The 17,635-nt window shown below is 43.1% G+C and overlaps 1 protein-coding gene across 2 annotated transcripts in view; it reads left to right on the top strand.

Annotated features, from left to right (window-relative positions):
* The first annotated feature begins 1,183 nt into the window (after positions 1–1,183).
* mios (missing oocyte, meiosis regulator, homolog (Drosophila)) overlaps positions 1,184–17,635 on the top strand; it is a 46,755-nt gene continuing 30,303 nt past the window's right edge. For both annotated transcript variants that reach the window (XM_048548661.2, XM_048548670.2), the window contains exons 1-3: positions 1,184–1,249; positions 11,281–12,691; positions 16,251–16,346. In XM_048548661.2, the coding sequence (XP_048404618.1) occupies positions 11,395–12,691; positions 16,251–16,346 (1,393 nt within the window). In that variant the 5' untranslated portion in view covers positions 1,184–1,249; positions 11,281–11,394. The remainder of the gene's footprint in view (positions 1,250–11,280; positions 12,692–16,250; positions 16,347–17,635) is intronic.

The raw sequence follows: 17,635 nt of genomic DNA, 5'->3' as shown, positions 1-17,635 counted from the left end.
CTACTATATTGACTGAGGTGTTGGTGAGGTAGGCCCAGCAGCTAAAGATGGTGCCTGAGTGTCTGTATCTTCATGGTTGGTTGGATCCGTTGCTGGTGGCAGGGAAGTGGTAGTGGAAGGGCATCATGGCCACATTGATGAGATGGGCCCAGCAGCGAAAGACGCGACTCTGACATTGGTGGGTCTGTCGGAGTGGTGGCGGAGGAGAATAGACCCAGTGGTGAAAGATGGAGCCTGAAGAGTAGCATAGATGGCATCTCATAGGCGGTGGCGAGGTGGTGAAAGAGGGATGGCGGTACAGGCAATGTTAATGGTGAGCTGTCTAAGGACTGATGGAGTCTGTTTAAACTATATCTAATGTTTTTCTTATTCTTAAACTATTTATTAAGGCACTGGATCATGGTGACGGTAGAAAAGCTTTTCACTGTATTTTGCTGTTTTCTCACTGTAAAATACACAATTAAAATCATTAAAAATAGAAAAAACTGCGGATGCTGTAAATCAGGAATTAAAATCATTCATTCATTCATGTGGAATGGACGAACAGACTGGGGGCAATGGCATTATGCTCAGAGATAATGGGAACTCAGATGCTGGAGAATCCGAGATAACAAAGTGTGGAGCTGGATGAACACAGCAGGCCAAGCAGCATCTTAGGAGCACAAAAGCTGATGTTTCAGGCCTAGACCCTTTTTCTGATGAAGGGTCTAGGCCCAAAACGTCAGCTTTTGTGCTCCTTAGATACTGCTTGGCCTGCTGTGTTCATCCAGCTCCACACTTTATAGCAGCGGCACTACGCGTCTCCTTTTCGTATGTGTGTAAGACTGGTGAGATTTGTCTAAGTGAATATTTGCAGCATAATACAGGAATACAAATGTTAAAAATAGGTTTATTGACAAGTTCTTATATCTACAGCACATTGTATTTTTAGTAACAAATAGAATGTAGGAAATCTATCGGGATAGGTCACGAGTCACATATTCAGAATGGTATGATATGATATGAAATGATATTTCTTTCATGTAACGTCATGTGTAAATGTATCTGCAAATCGCTGGATCAATGATTCTTCACCAGCACCCAACTTTGCAGGATAACCCAAAAACCGGCTACAGCCACGTGCCTTTCTGCTCCCGTAGGTTCTTTGACGTCAGGGATCACGTGAATAAACACTGCGTTTTCTCTTCCCCCGCTGGAAGAGCTGCGCATGCGTTGTTGGGAACGATCCAGGGTGCCGGGGAGCTGTTGGGTGAGTCTCAGGGAATCGCCATGTGGACGGGTACTAGGCCCTGGCGAGGGAGGCGGTAGGAGCTGGTTTGAGTGTGGCCGTTGGGAACATTGTTAGTAATGGTGCCATTGACGGCCGGCCGAGTGCCGAGTTTGAAGCTTGTCGCCGGATATTGGGCTTTAGGCCTGTGTCTCCGTTGCTCGGGAATTTATCCGAGTGTGATATGAATGATGCGTGGGCAGGGTGGAGTGTCTGCCTTAGTCCTGTGTGAGCTCCTGCTAAATGAGTGGAATCGTGATTTTATTTCGGAGCACAGTGCAGTGCTGGAAACTCCTCGAACATTACAGGAGTGCGAGAGAGAGAGAGCGCAAGACTTTTTTAATAGCAAAAATATAACTTGTTTTTGTGAATAAAGTATAAGTACAAACACAGTTTAACATTCTGTTCTGTATAATTTTGCCAATGAAGAAACAAACAATGATACACTGGAATTATGTCCTACAGAGCTACTGTGCAGTTGAAAGTAACATTTTTACCTCTTGCAGGAAGAAAGTACTTACCTTTTAATGGATTAAAGGGGTCTACCAGCTTAACGGGCTTCTGTTTCAGTTTGCAGAAAGACATTAGACGGTGACCTTTTCTCACTGTGCCTTCTGGCAGCTGTCCCAAGGTGTGTTTAGTGTGTTCCTCAGCCTGTAATACTGCAGCTTGGATTGTTTCAGTCTTCAGTACTCAGTTCTTTGCATGAGAATACCAACATGTTTTAGGCAAACCAAAGAGTCTTTCACTGAGTTATGTTGATTGTGTCTTCCATGTGTAGTCAGTGCTTGCCTTGGTCTTTGACATGAGGGACTGTCTATAGAGAATGGGGTCTTGTATCTTGGAGTGCTCAGGATGAACCTTGATGAAAAAGAAATCCCTGCATTGCTGTCCAGGCCTCCTTTGCAAAGGCATCACAGAGATGTGTGACAGTTTATTCACCCCTTCTTCCCCCACTTTGTGCTGCCACTTCAAGGGCAGCATGTTGTAGTGTAGAGTGATAATGGGAACTGCAGATGCTGGAGAATCCAAGATAATAAAATGTGGGGCTGGATGAACACAGCAGGCCCAGCAGCATCTCAGGAGCACAAAAGCTGATGTTTCGGGCCTAGACCCTTCATCAGACTTACTTGAAGGATCTGATGGACAGTGCCCTCAAGCTATGTCTTGATACTTGTCTGACAATTATGCTTTTGAGGCATTCTACCAAGTGACTTTAACAGTCTGCTCAGGAAACCACCTGACAGGATGAACTGTCTCCTTTTTCAGCGGAGGATGTTACATGCTGACCACTGCCTAATGGACTTGTGGTCAATGGTGTTTTCCTTTGCAAATCCTTTCCTATGAGGGACAGGTGGTACTGAACGGTCCAACTCCTTCGAGCAATCCACATTAATAAGGCTAAGCTGATCCCTTGTAGCATTAGGGACAGTTAGAACCCCAGTATGTAGTGACACTTGGTGTTTGTGATCAAGGGTCTATGCACAGTATGATGGAGCCACACATGAAGGCGGCCATCAGGGTGTGGGAAGCGTTGGGTACCCAGACTTTGTAAATAGTGTCCCTGTGAACACAGTCCCTGCCCACCTGTCCTGTTCGTACGTGATTGACAGCATTGCATTCCTCAGGAATACAGGGATCATCCTGCCTGGTACAGTACTACAAGTTTGTTAAGGTGAATTGCCAAATCCAGAGCAGACCTGACTCGGCTGGTGATGACATTAGACACAGGATTTTATAATTTGCATGCAGCCGTGAAATGGGTTGCCTATTTCAAGTTCTCTCTCTCTTTCCCCCTTCCACTTGTAGATGAGGGTGATATATCTTAAGGACTCACATGTGCTATCTGCCAGAACCATATTGTCACACATCTCTAGCAAGTCCTCGACGATCCAGTCCCACAGCACTGAATAGGACTTGGCCAGTAACCTGTTGCTTTTGGGAGCTTTATTCTTTTCTAAGGTCTCGAGGGCCTAAGTGGACATATACAGCATTGAAACAGACCCTTTGGTCCAACTCATTTATGCAGACTAGGTATCTTAAATTAATCTAGTCCCATTTGCCAGTGTTTTGGCCCATGTCCTTCTAAATCCTTCCTATTTGTATACCCATCCGGATGCCTTTTAAATGTTGCAATTGTACCAGCCTCCACTGCGTCCACTGGCAGTTCATTTTCATTTACACACCACTGTCTGTGTGAAAATGCTTCCCCTAAGGGCCCTTTGAAATCTTTCCCCTCTCACTTAAACCTAAGCCCCCTAGTTTTGGACTCTTCCACCAAGTGGAAAAGACTTTGGCTGTTCACTCTATCCGAGCATCTCATGATTTTATAAACTTATGCTAGGCCACCTGGCAGCCTCTGTTGCTTGGGGGTAAAAATAGCCCCAGTCTATTAAGTCTCTCCCTGTAGCTCAAACCTGCCAACCATGGCAGCGTCCTCACAAATCTTTTCCACACAGCTTTTAAAGTTTAACAACATCAATGGACACCAGAATTGAATGCAGTGTTCCAAAAGTCTCCTAACCAATATCTTGTACAGCCACAACATGATCTCCCAACTCTGATACTGATTGCATTGACCAACAAAGGGAAACATGCCAAGCACCGCCTTCACTACCCTGTCAATGTGCGTTTGTGGAACTCTGAAGCTGCACTCCAAGGAGTCTTTGTTTGGCAACACTCCTCAGGACCTTATCATTAAGTGTAAAAGCCATGCCCACACCTCGCATTTATGTAGATTTAAACCCCATCAGATGAAGGTCCCATTGTACTGAGGTAACCCTCTTCACTGTACACTATTTTTAGTGTCGTGTGCAAATTATGAACCGTACCTTCTATATTCACATCCAAATCATTTATATAGGCCATCTCATCCAGAGATAGTGGCTGGTACTCGTGAAAGAGCAGACAGGTTTGTTAAATGTGTCTGTTGCAGTCTTAACGTTACTAGGGCATTGTGTTCCTCTTTCCCCAACAGTGGCCACACTTAGAAAATAATGAATTGGCTGTAAACCCCGTTGATCTGTTCTGTGATCATTTTTTTTCCCTAGTTTTGTGGAAAAAATAATGAGATCAGTAAACCTAAGATAACAAGGTGTGGAGCTGGATGAACACAGCAGGCCAAGCAGTATTGGAGGAGCAGGAAGGCTGATTTTTTTTTATTTTTCAGACCTAGGTCGTTCGTCAGAAATGTAGGCCCAAAATCTCATTCTTCCTGCACCTCTGCTGCTTGGCCTGCTGTGTTCATCCAGCTCTACACCTTGTTATCTCAGATTCTCCAGCATCTGCAGTTCCTACTATCTCCAGATCAGTAAACCTGCTTGGTGCTGCCTCTTTCTATTCCCCATGGTTCTCATAATTTATTGGTTACATTACACATGGAGCAACTGATTTCAGTTAGTGATTCAAACTTGTTATTTCTGTTTAGTTCTTGAGGAATGTGCAAACAGGACTGAATTGTCATTTTTCAATGACAACGAATTTTCAAAGTACACTACTATTGACATAAAGATGCTGAAATATTTTTGTGGATCAGAAGTTTTAAGCAAGAACCACCTGCACTTCCTGCAGACCATGTGAGAGATTCAGCACATTGTGCCTGAAAGGAGAAGTGGTTATTAAAAGGTTTTCAGGTAGCGCATGTTTACGCATTAATAGCTCCTGGCATTGGGCAATAAAGTGTGTTATTGTGCTGAGCAACACCTTTTGAGGTTAGGTCCGTGTTCTGGTTCCTTTATGCTTGAGGCCTTACGTGAACAGTGGGTTCTGTGGTAACCAGAAAGCGTTATCATCCCCAGGACTCTCAATTTTATTTGAGAGACACTCGGATATTTTGCTTCTGGATTGACAGGGAAGTGTCTATATGAGTCATGCAATTTCTAATTTAGACAATGTGTTCTTTGCTTAAGTTCTTGTGGGTCAGGTAAAATGTGCAGCCAAGCTACCTACTTCATCCCACCGTCTAACTAGAAGATGTGACATTTCGTATCGTGAATTTGAGGTTTCTTTTCATCTTGGCTTCATTAGCAAGAACAAGGCTTCATGTTTGGCAGCAAGGGAGGAGAGAAGGCAGATCTGAATAGTCACCTTGAGGTGAGAGACTCTTCTGGTAACCTGCGCTGATAAACAGTGATAGGAAACCTAAGGGACCTGGTCAATCCTGTGGCTTGATGGATGCTGAAATTTTCACCTAGTTAGTAGTGCTTTCCCTTCTGTAATGCTTTGAACAGGAGATTCCAGATTTGAATGTGTGAGGTTATGTACTTTGAGAAGCATAAAGGTGTGGACCACTTTGTAAGTGGGGAAAGGCTTTGGAAATCTGAAGTACGAAGGGACTTGGGAGTCCTAGTTCAGGATTTTCTAAGGTTTCTAGGTATCACTTGGCAGTTAGGAAGGCAAATTGAATGGTCTTATTCAAGAGGGCTAGAATATGAGAGTAGGAATGTACTGAGGCTCTGTGGGGCTCTGGTCAGACTGCACTTGAAATATTGTCAGCAGTTTCAAAAGAAGGTTGTTCTCCCCTTTTGAAGGGGTTGTTGAAGACATTCTCGAGAATAATCTCGGGAGTGAAAGGCTTATTAAATGAGGAGTAATGAAGTACTCTGGGTCTAAACTTGGAGCATAGGAAGATAAGCAGGATGTCATTGAAATTTAGAGTAGAGAGGCCTGGATAATAAACATGCAGAGGGAGAGACAAGGAACTGAGGGGATAGCTTCAGTGACGGGCTAACTGTTTAGAACTGAGATAAGGAGGAATTTCTTCAGTCAGAAGGTGGTGAATCATTGCCACAGCCTTTTGTGGAGGCAAAGTCATTGAGTGTATTTAAGACAGAAGTAAGTGGGTTCTTGATTTAGTAAGGGGATCAAGGGTTATGGGGAGAAGGCAGGAGAAATATACAAACCATGATCGAATGGCAAAGCAGATACAAATTTGGTCAAATGGTCTAATTTTTCTCTTATGGTCTCGTAGAATGTCTGTTTTTCAGCCATGCACTTTTTGTATTCTAGCAGCTTCTGTGGTGCTGGTGCCGCCTCTACATAGTGTGGATGGAGTTGTTTCTGCTTTTGGTGGAGATAGAATGCGTTTACTAACGTTTTAATTACCACTCAATCTGTAGCAGGAGGTTTTGGGGATTTGTTCTGGTGAAGGAAATAGGATTAGGGTCAGGATTTCTTCTCCACTAGGTTATTTGGAATGTGGGCCAGGCTCCCATATGCTGCATTTTTATTCAGGTATTCACAAAGCTGTCAAGTAGGAAGCATGAGACCCAGATCAGTTGGTTGACACAGATGGCATTCAATATAAAGTGCGTCATCAAGTGTTAATGATCTAGCCCTGGGAAAGATGTACAAAGAGGAAGGTATATTTTGAAGGTTTTGCTAGTTTTTCAGTCTTGAGGCACATACATGATTTCATGGATCTGATTCCTTCAGATCTTAGAACATAGAAAAGTACAGCACAGTACAGGCCCTTCGGCCCACAATGTTGTGCCGTGGAATAATCCTAATCCAAAAATAAAATAACCTAACCTACATTCCCCTCCAATCACTGCTGTCCATGTGCATGTCCAGCAGTCGCTTAAATGTCACTAATGACTCCGCTTCCACGACTACCACTGGCAAACTATTCCATGCGCTCACAACTCTCTGGGTGAAGAACCTCCCTCTGACATCTCTATACCTTCTTTTAACACCTTAAAACTATGATCCCTCATGGCAGTCAATCCTGCCCTGGGGAAAAGTCTCTGGCTATCGACTCTATCCATGCCTCTCATTACCTTGTACTCCTTGATCAGGTCACCTCTCTTCCTCCTTCTCTCCAGAGAGAAAAGTCTGAGCTCAGTCAACCTCTCCTCGTAAGACAAGCCCTCCAGTCCAGGCAGCATCCTGGTAAACCTCCTTTGCACCCTCTCCAAAGCCTCCACATCTTTCCTATAATAGGGCAACCGGAACTGGACACAGTCTTCCAAGTGTGGCCTCACCAGGGTTTTGTAGAGCTGCAGCATAACCTTGCTGTTAAACTTGAACCCCTGTAAATGAAAGCCAAAACACCATATGCTTTCTTCACAGCCTTATCCACCTGGGTAGCAACTTTGAGGGAGCTATGCACTTGAACACCAAGATCCCGCTGTTCTTCCACACTGCCGAGAATCCTGCCTTTAATCCTATACTCAGCATTTAAGTTTGACCTTCCAAAATGCATCACCTCGCATTTATCCAGGTTGAACTCCCATCTGCCATTTCTCAGCCCAGCTCTGCATACTGTCAGTGTCTCACCGAAGCCTGCAATAGCCCTCGATACTATCAACGGCACCTCCAACCTTTATGTCATCAGCAAACATACTAACCCTCCCCTCAACCTCCTCATCTAAGTCATTTATGAAAACTGCAAAGAGCAGAGACCCAAGAACAGAGTCCTGCGGGACACCACTCAGCACTGACCTCCAGGCAGAATACTTACCATCTACAACCACTCTCTGCTTCCTGTCAGCCAACCAATTCTCAATCCAGACAGCCAACTCACCCTGTATTCCATACCGCCTGACTTTATGAATGAGCCTGCCGTGGTGAACCTTATCAAATGCCTTGCTGAAGTCCATGTACACCACATCCACTGCTCAACCCTCGTCAACCTGTCTTGTCACCTCCTCAAAGATTGCAGTAAGATTTTGAGAGACATGACCTGCCCCCCTCAAAGCCATGCTGACTCCCTTTAATCATGCTATGCTTTTCCAAATAGTCATAAACCCTATCCCTCAGAATTCTTTCCAAAACCTTGCTGACCACAGACGTAAGACTGACTGGTCTGTAATTTCCAGGGATTTCCCTATTCCCTTTCTTGAAAAGAGGAACAACATTTGCCTCCCTCCAATCTTCCGGTACGACTCCCGTGGAGAGTGAGGAAGCAAACATCTTTGCCAGCAGCTTAGCGACCTCCTTTCTCGCTTCCCAGAGCAACCTAGGATAAATCTGGTTTGGCCCTGGGGACTTATCAATCTTAATGTTCGCTAAAATTTCCAGCACATCAACTTCCTCAATCTCGATCTGTTCAAGCCTGTTTTCCTGCTCCTCCAAAGTTCTCATTCACAACCAGGTCCCTTAGTGAAAACCCAAGCAAAAAACTCATTTAGGGCTTCCCCAATCTGCTCAGACTCCGCGCACAAGTTCCCTACACTATCCTTGATCGGCCCTACCTTATCCCTGATCATTCTCTTATTCCTTACATATGAGTAAAATGCCTTTGGGTTCTCCCTAATCCTCCTGCCAAGCCTTTTTCGTGCCCCCTCCTGGCCCTCCTCAGTCCACTTTTGAGCTCCTTCCGAGCAAGCTTGTAATCCTGTAAAGCTGTGCTAGACCCTTGCTTCCTCCACCTTACGTAAGTTGCCTTTTTATTTTTGACAAGAAGCACCTCTGTTCCCGTCAGCCAAGGCTCCTTAATCTTACCCCTCCTTAGCTGTCTGAGGAACAAATTTATGCATCACTCGCAATAACTGCTCCTTAAACAGTCTCCACATGTCTGTTGTGCCCCTTCTGTGGAACAATTGCTCCCAATCTGTACTTCCCAATTCCTGCCTGATAGCGCATAGTTTCCTTTTCCCCAGATAAATATCTTCCCCTGGTAACTGCTCCTTTCCCTTTCCATGGCTGTGGTAAATGTGAGGCTGTTGTGGTCACTGTCGCCAAAGTGTTCTCCCACCATGACATCTGACACCTGTCCTGGCTCATTGCCGAGCATCAAATCCAAAATGCCCCCCGCGTCGGCCTGTCCGGCTCCATCCAAACCATCTGCACTAAGGAGGTTCCAATCAATATTGGGTTGAAGTCACCCATAACAACAACCCTGCTACGTTTGCACTTTTCAACAATCTGCCGGCCTATGAGTTTTTTGATCTCCCTACTGCTATTTGGGGGTCTGTAGAAAACCCCCAATGAGGTGACTGCTCCCTTCCTGTTCCTAACTTCCACCCATACTGACTCAGTCGACAAACCTTCCTCGGCTACCTCAGTAGACGAGTCCTCATTGAAAGTTCTTTCAGCCACTGTCATACTGTCCTTGACTAACAAAGCCACACCTCCCTCTCTTTTACCACCTTCCCTGACCTTAATGAAAGATCTGAACCCTGGAACCTGAAAGATCTAAACCCTGGAACCTGCAACATCCATTCCTGACCCTGCTCTATCCATGTCTCTGAAATGGCCACAACATCGAAGTCCCAGGTACCTATCCAAGCTGCAAGCTCACCTACCTTATTCTGGATACTCTTGCGTTAAAGTAGACACACTTCAAACCAGCTTGCTGTCTGCCAGCACACTCCTGTGACAGTGAGGCCCTGTCCATGTCCTCCCTACTCTCATCCTCCTGTGTACTAGGACTACACCTCAGTTTCACATCCCCCTTCTGAGCTAGTTTAAATCCACCTGACTAGCACTAGCAAGTTTCCCACCCAGGATATGAGTGCCTCTCTGGTTCAAGTGGAGACCGTCCTGTTTGTAGAGGTCCCACCTTCCCCAGAATGAGCCCCAATTGCCCATGTACCTGAAGCCCTCTGTCCTGCACCATCCCTGCAGCCACGTGTTCAGCTGAAATCTCTCCCTGTTCTTTGCCTCGCTATCACGTGGCACGGGTAACAAACCAGAGCTAACCACTCTGTTTGTTCTAGCTGTCAGCTTCCACCCTAGCTCCCTGAAATCCTGCCTGACATTCCTATCCCTCTTTCTACCTATGTCGTTGGTGCCTATGTGGACCATGACTTGGGGCTCGTCACCCTCTCCCTTCAGGACCCCAAAGACATGATCCGAGACGTCACGGACCCTGGCACCTGGGAGGCAACACACCACCTGTGAGTCTGTTTCGTTCCCGGCAAATCTTCTATCAGTCCCTCTAACAATTGAGTCCCCAATGACTATCACTCTCTTCCTATCCCCCCTTCCCTTCTGTGCAAGAGGGACAGATTCTGTGCCAGAGACCTGCACCCTACTGCATGCCTCTGGTAAGTCTCTTCCCCCCCCCCCGCAACAGTATCCAGAACCGTATACTTGTTTTTCAGGGGAATGACCACAGGGGATCCCTGCACTGACTGCTTCCCCCCCCCCCCCCTTCTAACAGTTACCCAGCTTTCTTCACACTTAGGAGTAACTACTTCCCTGTAACTCTTGTCTATCACTGACTCTGCCTCCCTTGCATTATGATAATTCATTCTGCACGAGATGAGTGTCAAAACTGTCCTCTTGGCTTGTGTCAATGATGTGCTCCTTGTGATCCTGATTGTATTTGGCCTGTAAAGAATGTGAAAGTTAAGTTTCTGGCATTGTGCCCTGCCATCAGCTACTAAATATTCTAGGTTCCTGGTGCAGCAGTGCCAACAGGACTTTCTCCCAGAGGAGTTTAGGCATGTTGTCTGGAGTACTATCTATGTCTGCCACTTGATTCCATCTTAACCCTGCGTGATTTCTCCAAGGCATACAGTACAGTTTCCTCCTTGTACTTGCAGTAAAAATGGCAAGGGGTCTATGAGCAGCCCTTGGAATAGTGGACTGATGATTCCTGGCCCCTTATTCAGAAAGCACTGAACATGTAATAGTGGTATTGTGTTTGTGGGGCTGGTGAATTGGCAAAAATTGGAAGAAGGCGATCACTTAAAGATAACCGACAAAATTGCTCAGAGTGCTATCCTGTGGTCGGGGTCAACTAATTATTGTAAATTGTGGCAGTTATTGTTTTAGTTAATCACTGATTTATCTCCCAAGATAGTTGCTGAGATGTCGGAGAAACTCTGGTTTTTTTCTCGGACAAAAAGGCACATTGAGCCCTGAAAATGTTACTTGAACCTGCGAGTCATGTACAAGCCTTAAATTTTTCTAAAGGTGCAACACCTTAAAATATGTAACTGAATATTGCAGAAATGTTTGTGTCTGTATTTATATGTGGAATTCTTGATCTTGAACTATCAATTGCTAAGAACTTTTAATTATCATTTTGTAATAAGCTAAAGCTATTTCTTTTCTTTCCTCAGATTCATGATGTTGCAAACTGAGGCTTGTGCATTTACCTCTCTTTGTTCAAGCTGATCAACTGATGTGATAGTAGAACATTTGGAGAGAATCCTAATGCCATTTGGTAGAAAAATATGAGTGGGTCAAAGCCAGACATCCTGTGGGCTCCTCATCATGTGGACAGATTTGTTGTTTGTGATTCTGAACTTTGCCTCTATCGTACTGAATCAGTAGGAAATTGTGAAGCTAAAGCTGGTTCTTTGAGACTCTCGGAGGACACCACAGCTACATTGCTGGCGATTAACTCTGACACTCCCTATATGAAATGCGTTGCTTGGTATCCTAAATATGACCCAGAGTGTCTACTTGCTGTTGGTCAAGCCAATGGACGGGTTGTCCTTACTAGCCTTGGTCAAGATCGTAATTCTAAATGCAGAGATTTGATAGGAAAGGAATTTGTTCCTAAGCATGCCCGTCAGTGTAACACACTAGCTTGGAACCCCGTCGACAGCAATTGGCTTGCTGCTGGCCTGGACAAACACAGAGCAGATTTCTCAGTACTCATCTGGGATATTAGCAGCAAGTATACACCAGAGATAGCTGTCGCAGCAGAGAAGGTTCGACTTTCTGCTGGTGATACTGATGCTGGCCTTGTCGTAACAAAGCCTTTGTATGAGCTGGGACAAAATGATGCAAGCCTTTCTCTTTGCTGGCTCCCAAGAGATCAAAAGCTCCTGCTGGCAGGCATGCACCGCAATCTTGCAATTTTTGACTTGAGGAACACCAGCCAAAAAATTTTTGTCAATACAAAAGCTGTTCAGGGTGTAACTGTTGATCCTCACTTCCATGACCGTGTAGCATCTTTCTTTGAAGGCCAAGTGGCAATCTGGGACTTGAGGAAGTTTGAAAAGCCAGTACTGACACTGACTGAGCAACCAAAACCACTAACAAAAGTGGCATGGTGTCCAACTAGAACTGGTTTGTTAGCTACGTTAACAAGAGATAGTAATATAATTCGCCTGTATGATATGCAGCATACTCCAACACCTATTGGGGATGAAACGGAACCCACCATAATAGAAAGGAGTGTGCAGCCATGTGAAAATTACATTGCCTCCTTTGCTTGGCATCCAACAAATCAGAACCGTATGGTTGTAGTGACACCTAACAGATTAATGTCGGACTTCACTGTCTTTGAACGAATATCACTGGCTTGGAGTCCGACTACTTCCCTAATGTGGGCCTGTGGACGACACTTATATAACTGCAGTGAAGAAGGAGAAGCTAGTTCTGGAGAGAAAGATGTTGCTACAAAAATGAGGCAGCGGGCATTATCAAGATATGGGCTTGACACAGAGCAAGTGTGGCGAAATCACTTGTTGGCTGGAGATGATGACCCACAGCTGAAGTCTTTATGGTACACTCTGCATTATATCCTTTGGTTTGAAATTTGAAGAGAAAGGCAATGATTTATCAAAAACTTTTTTCTTTAAAACGAATGTTTCTTAGGATATATTGCAATGATGTTTAATAAGAAGCCCAAAACTAACTTGAGGTATTTTTAAAAAAAATTTGTTTCACGGTGCAACAATATTTAAAAGAAAGAAACTTTCTTCTGATATTTCTATTCTAGTTTGTTTTTGAAGGCTCTCTGTCCCTTTAAAGCTATTATAGTGGAGCTGTTGTAGATTAATTGCTATGATTTAGATAGCAACTCCACTGTTGTATCTCATGACTAACTGGATGGTGTGCATTTTTTCATTTTTAGCAATTCCTACACTTCTATGTTCTTACACTATGCAGTTACTTAATGTATGTTCAAAATCTGGAAACAAATTGCTGTAGTATATTGTACTGGTGTTGTGAATCTACACAGCCTGAGCTCACTGCATCTATTACCTTCTGGCTACCTAGATCATAACCTGTTTCCGTGAAATCAGCATTAATGCATTGAGCATCCTGTCAATTAACATTCCACTTCTGTAGAAGGCACCGTGCAGCCAAGGAAGCTCAGGCTAGGCCATATTTGGAGCACTGTTTTCAGTTCCGGGTGCTTAACCTTTCTCTGTCTTGAAGTGTAGCAGAATTTGACCAGAATGATAACTGGACTCCCAAGGGTTTTAAATTACAAGGAAAGATTAAAGGCAAGGTTGTCTTCCTTGGAAGTTTTATTTTCTTTATTCATTTGTGGGACGTGGGCTTTGCTTGCTTGCTGGCTGGCTGGCATTCGTTGCTGTTGAGGTGGTGGTGATGAGCTACCTTCTTGAACCACTGCACTACGTGCTCTAAGTAGACCCATAATACTCTTAAGGAAAAAAATTCCATAATCTTGACCCAATGACAGTGAAGGAACAGTAATATATTTCTGAATCAGGATGGTGAGTGGCTTGGAGGGGAGGTTACAGATGGCAGTGTACCCATGTGTTCGCTGCTGTTATTCTTCTAGATGGAAATAGTTATGTGCTTGGGAATGTACTAAGGACCTTTCTTGTAGATCGTATATTGAGTGCCAGTGGTGGAATGAGTGGATGTGGTGCTAATCAAGCAGGATGCTTTGTCATTGAATGGTGTCGGAGCTGCAGTCATCCAGGCAAGTCGGGAGTATTCCATCACACCTGATGCGTGCCTTGTAGATGGTAAACAGGCTTTGGGGAATCAGGAGGTCAGTTAAAGATGAATGGGTGATTGAAAATTTTGATTATATTGAGGGGAATCAGTTGGGGTGGGGAAACAATTTCCATAGGTTGGGTTGGGGAGGGTGATCTAGCACTAGAGGGAATAGTTTTAATTAAAAAAAAACACTAAAATTTAAATGCTTTAGCCATTTCAGCAGTGAAATTGGGAAATTTCCAGTTTTGCCAAGTGTGCTGAAATTTGGAACTATTCTGCAAATACTATTATCTGTATTGGACAAGTATACAAAATTTTCTCAATAGGGTAACTGGAATAATAACTCAATTTTGTGGGTACATTTATCTGAATGCATAGCAGTCAATGTACTATTTCCATGGCTCATAATATTGAAAATTAGATTGAAGATATTTTAAGAGGAAAATTAACAAAGATAATATGGCATTAGATATTTTGAATATAAATTAACAAGTGCTGAAAGTACATGGGCTGGATTCATGACAAAACAGTTGGCTGAAGGCAGTGGTTGATAGCCAGTGAAGGTGAGCATTACTGCCTTCCTGAATCCTACCTGTCAACAATGTAACTTTTTAAAGAGAACCATGTGATTTGTTACAGCTACCTGTGAGGTAAAACTAAACTTTGGTTAATTGTTTCATCTAAAAATTGGTAGAAGTGACATGAGTTGAAAGTAGGGATGGGCTGTTAGTTTAAAAAAATCACTTCAATTTCCCATTCTAATTATCTGTATTAAATGTTAACATATCTTAGTATCTCATTCATGGAAATGAATGATAGATGGCGCCAACTGACCGAGCTGTTATGTCCTGCATGGTGTCCAGCTCCTTGATTGCTGCTGAAGCTGCAGGCATTCAGGCAAGTGGACAGTATTCCATCACACTTATTTGTGCCTTCGTAGATGTAGACAGGCTTTGGGTGTCAGCAGGTCAGTTATTTGTCATAAACCCCTAGCCTCCAATCTGTTTTTGTAGGCGTGGCATTTCTATAGCCAGTCCAGTTTTTGACTCGTGAATAACAACCCCATGTTGTTTGAGGCAATTATTCAATGGTAATGTAATTGAATATTAAAATAGGAGTTTGTTCGGTTCTCTCTTAATCTAAATGGTCTTTGCCAGATACTTACTTATGTGAAAAGTTACCTTTATGCTGCACCATCCCAGACCTGGATATTTTTTAGATGCACTGTTTGAGAAGTTGAGTGGTGCTGATATATTGTGAAATATGCAGCAAACATGACCGTTTCTGACCTTCATTGGAAGGGTGATGAAGATGGTGGGCCTGGGGCACTAGCCTGACATACTAAGCAGGACCTTTGTGGCACAGTGATGGTGCCCCTACCTCTGAACCAGGGGCCTACATTCAAGCCCCACCTACTCCAGAAGTGTGCAATAATATCTCTGTACAGATTAGTTAGAAAATACCTAGCCTCGGGTACTGCTGCATTGATGTCTTGGGGCTGAGATGATTGTTTAAGTGTCTAATTGTGCTTTTTATTACTTTTGAGTGTTGGTGACATTTTCAGGCTTGTCTATTGGAATTGACTGTGTTTATAAGGGATTGTAATTCTGTGTAAACTTTGCAATGAAACTAGTTTAAACATTTTATCTCGGGTCTGGGATATAGGCTGTCAGGCAAAACTATTAATTGGGTATTTGTGCACTTGTTTTTTGAGGTGTTTGAGAGTTCTTCAGGGTGTTGAATGTGAGAGCATTGAGAAGGACAAGTGATGTGGGGAAGGAATCTTGAATTCTTAGGAGTATTGGGCTGAGATTCCTTCATTTGCTTTGTGAAAGGATAAGTTTTGATCATGGCACTGATGGAATGTGGAAACTTTAGAGGGAGGTGACATGGGTGACAATGGAGGTGGATGGTTTGTAGTTTCCACCAATTTTCTTTCAGGTTGCAAAAAGAAGGAAAGATGTATTTTTGGAGGTACTGTGGAGGGTAATAAATACTACTACTGGTGAAGGATCCAGCTCTAGTGAAAGTAAAAGACTTGTTCCATTAAAGCTTATTTCTTAATTTTAAAAGTATATGTGCTGGAACAGGAGATTCAATAAAGCAGTGATAAAGCTGGTCACGAACTGCCTCAGCTCGTGAGCTGAACCAGCAAATAGCCAACAATGAAATAGTGACTGTTTCCTGTACATAACCAAACTGATTGCACTGTGCAGATTAAGTTAATGGTCAGATTTTCAATAATTCTGCATTTTCCAGGAGCTGCTGAATATGATGTGTATAGATTTACAAGATTTATAGATTTGTTTAATTGCAACTGAAGTAGGCTTAGATAATCTTGCCTTTTCCCTTCATGTTGTTTTCCTATATTTGTAATCACTCATGAAACAATATGCTGAAGATGCAGATCAGAAATCTGTGAACAGAGTGCCTCTTGTATACTCTGGTATTAAAGCAATCGTGAAATCCAGTGCAGGTGAGTAGATTGATTATTTTGTTTGTCCATCTATAATATTTATTTCTGTTGTGACTGCTTGTTGGCTGTTCCAGATATTTTCAAAACCAAAATGAAAGGAGTGCAAATGTAGAATTTAGCTTCAGGAAGATTCTTTGCACACTTAGTACCAACAATCTTTGAACTACCATTCAGTGGTTTTGAGTGACCTATTGAAAACCTTGCAGTGGGCTCAGACGTTATTGCTGAGCAGAATTGAATGCTGTCGCCTAGCAACTTTGGAAAAATCTGTTCCGTAAATGTTACCAGTCAGAGATGGCCAGCTTGTTACATACAAAACTTGATGCAAAAAGAGGTTGTCATTTTCCATGCCTCTACAAAGATAAAAGGTTTTATCATAGTGAGGGTTTTTACAATCCTCTGGAGTTGCAACAAGTCTTTATCATAAAGCTGTTAACACACATTATTGCAGCCTTTGCAGAAACCTTTTTCATTTATCTATTTGCATGTGTCTTATGAAGGCTACAAAGGTTTAACTTAGACAAAAGACAAGTACATGTCCAAGTAGGATTAACCATGTTTAAGTAGTCTACCATTTAATACAGCTGAATGTTAATGTTTTCTTATGGCTTTAAGCAGTGGACATAGCAATTGCAAGGGTCTTTTCTAATCTCTCTTTGAGGAGACAAATGCAGTGAAAATGCATCAAAGTTTTTTGTTTAGAAATATCTTAATCGGTTTGTCCATCTATTTTGAGCTATAGATTTTCAACTATTTCTGGCAAACCAATGCACTGATTTTTCTCTTGTAAGGATGTGTATTTAATCATGCCGTAGACATTTTACCATAGCTTTCTCGACCCGAATAAGTTCGAACATGTTTTTTGCTTTTTGTCCTTTTTTTTCCTCCTCATCTGGAACATGAATAGCATCATGAACATTAATGACTGACAAGTCCTGACAATTCTCAAAATATTAATTTGTTTATTTGTTGGCATACACTTGTCCATCTTAAACACAAACCTCTATAGCCTCCAGTAGCCTGTGACAGTCTACAAGGTAGGGGAGGGGAGGGGAAGAACTTTTGAATATCCTGATCAGTTCTAGTAGATCCTGCGTGAGAGTGTTTCTTTTTCTGGAGACAGTTTATCTTCTGGTTACTGCCAGTGGTTTACTGTTCCTGTTGTAATTATTTTGCATTTTGATGTCCTATCTTATGGCAATGAAAACATCCTGATTTCCCAATATTGCCTATATTCTTTATGCTATCACTTCTACTGACTGGAGCAATTTGTCAAAATCATTAAACTT

Source organism: Stegostoma tigrinum, chromosome 2 (genome assembly GCF_030684315.1).
Source record: "Stegostoma tigrinum isolate sSteTig4 chromosome 2, sSteTig4.hap1, whole genome shotgun sequence".
Lineage (NCBI taxonomy): Eukaryota > Metazoa > Chordata > Chondrichthyes > Orectolobiformes > Stegostomatidae > Stegostoma > Stegostoma tigrinum.
This window is presented reverse-complemented; position numbering and strand designations above follow the sequence as displayed.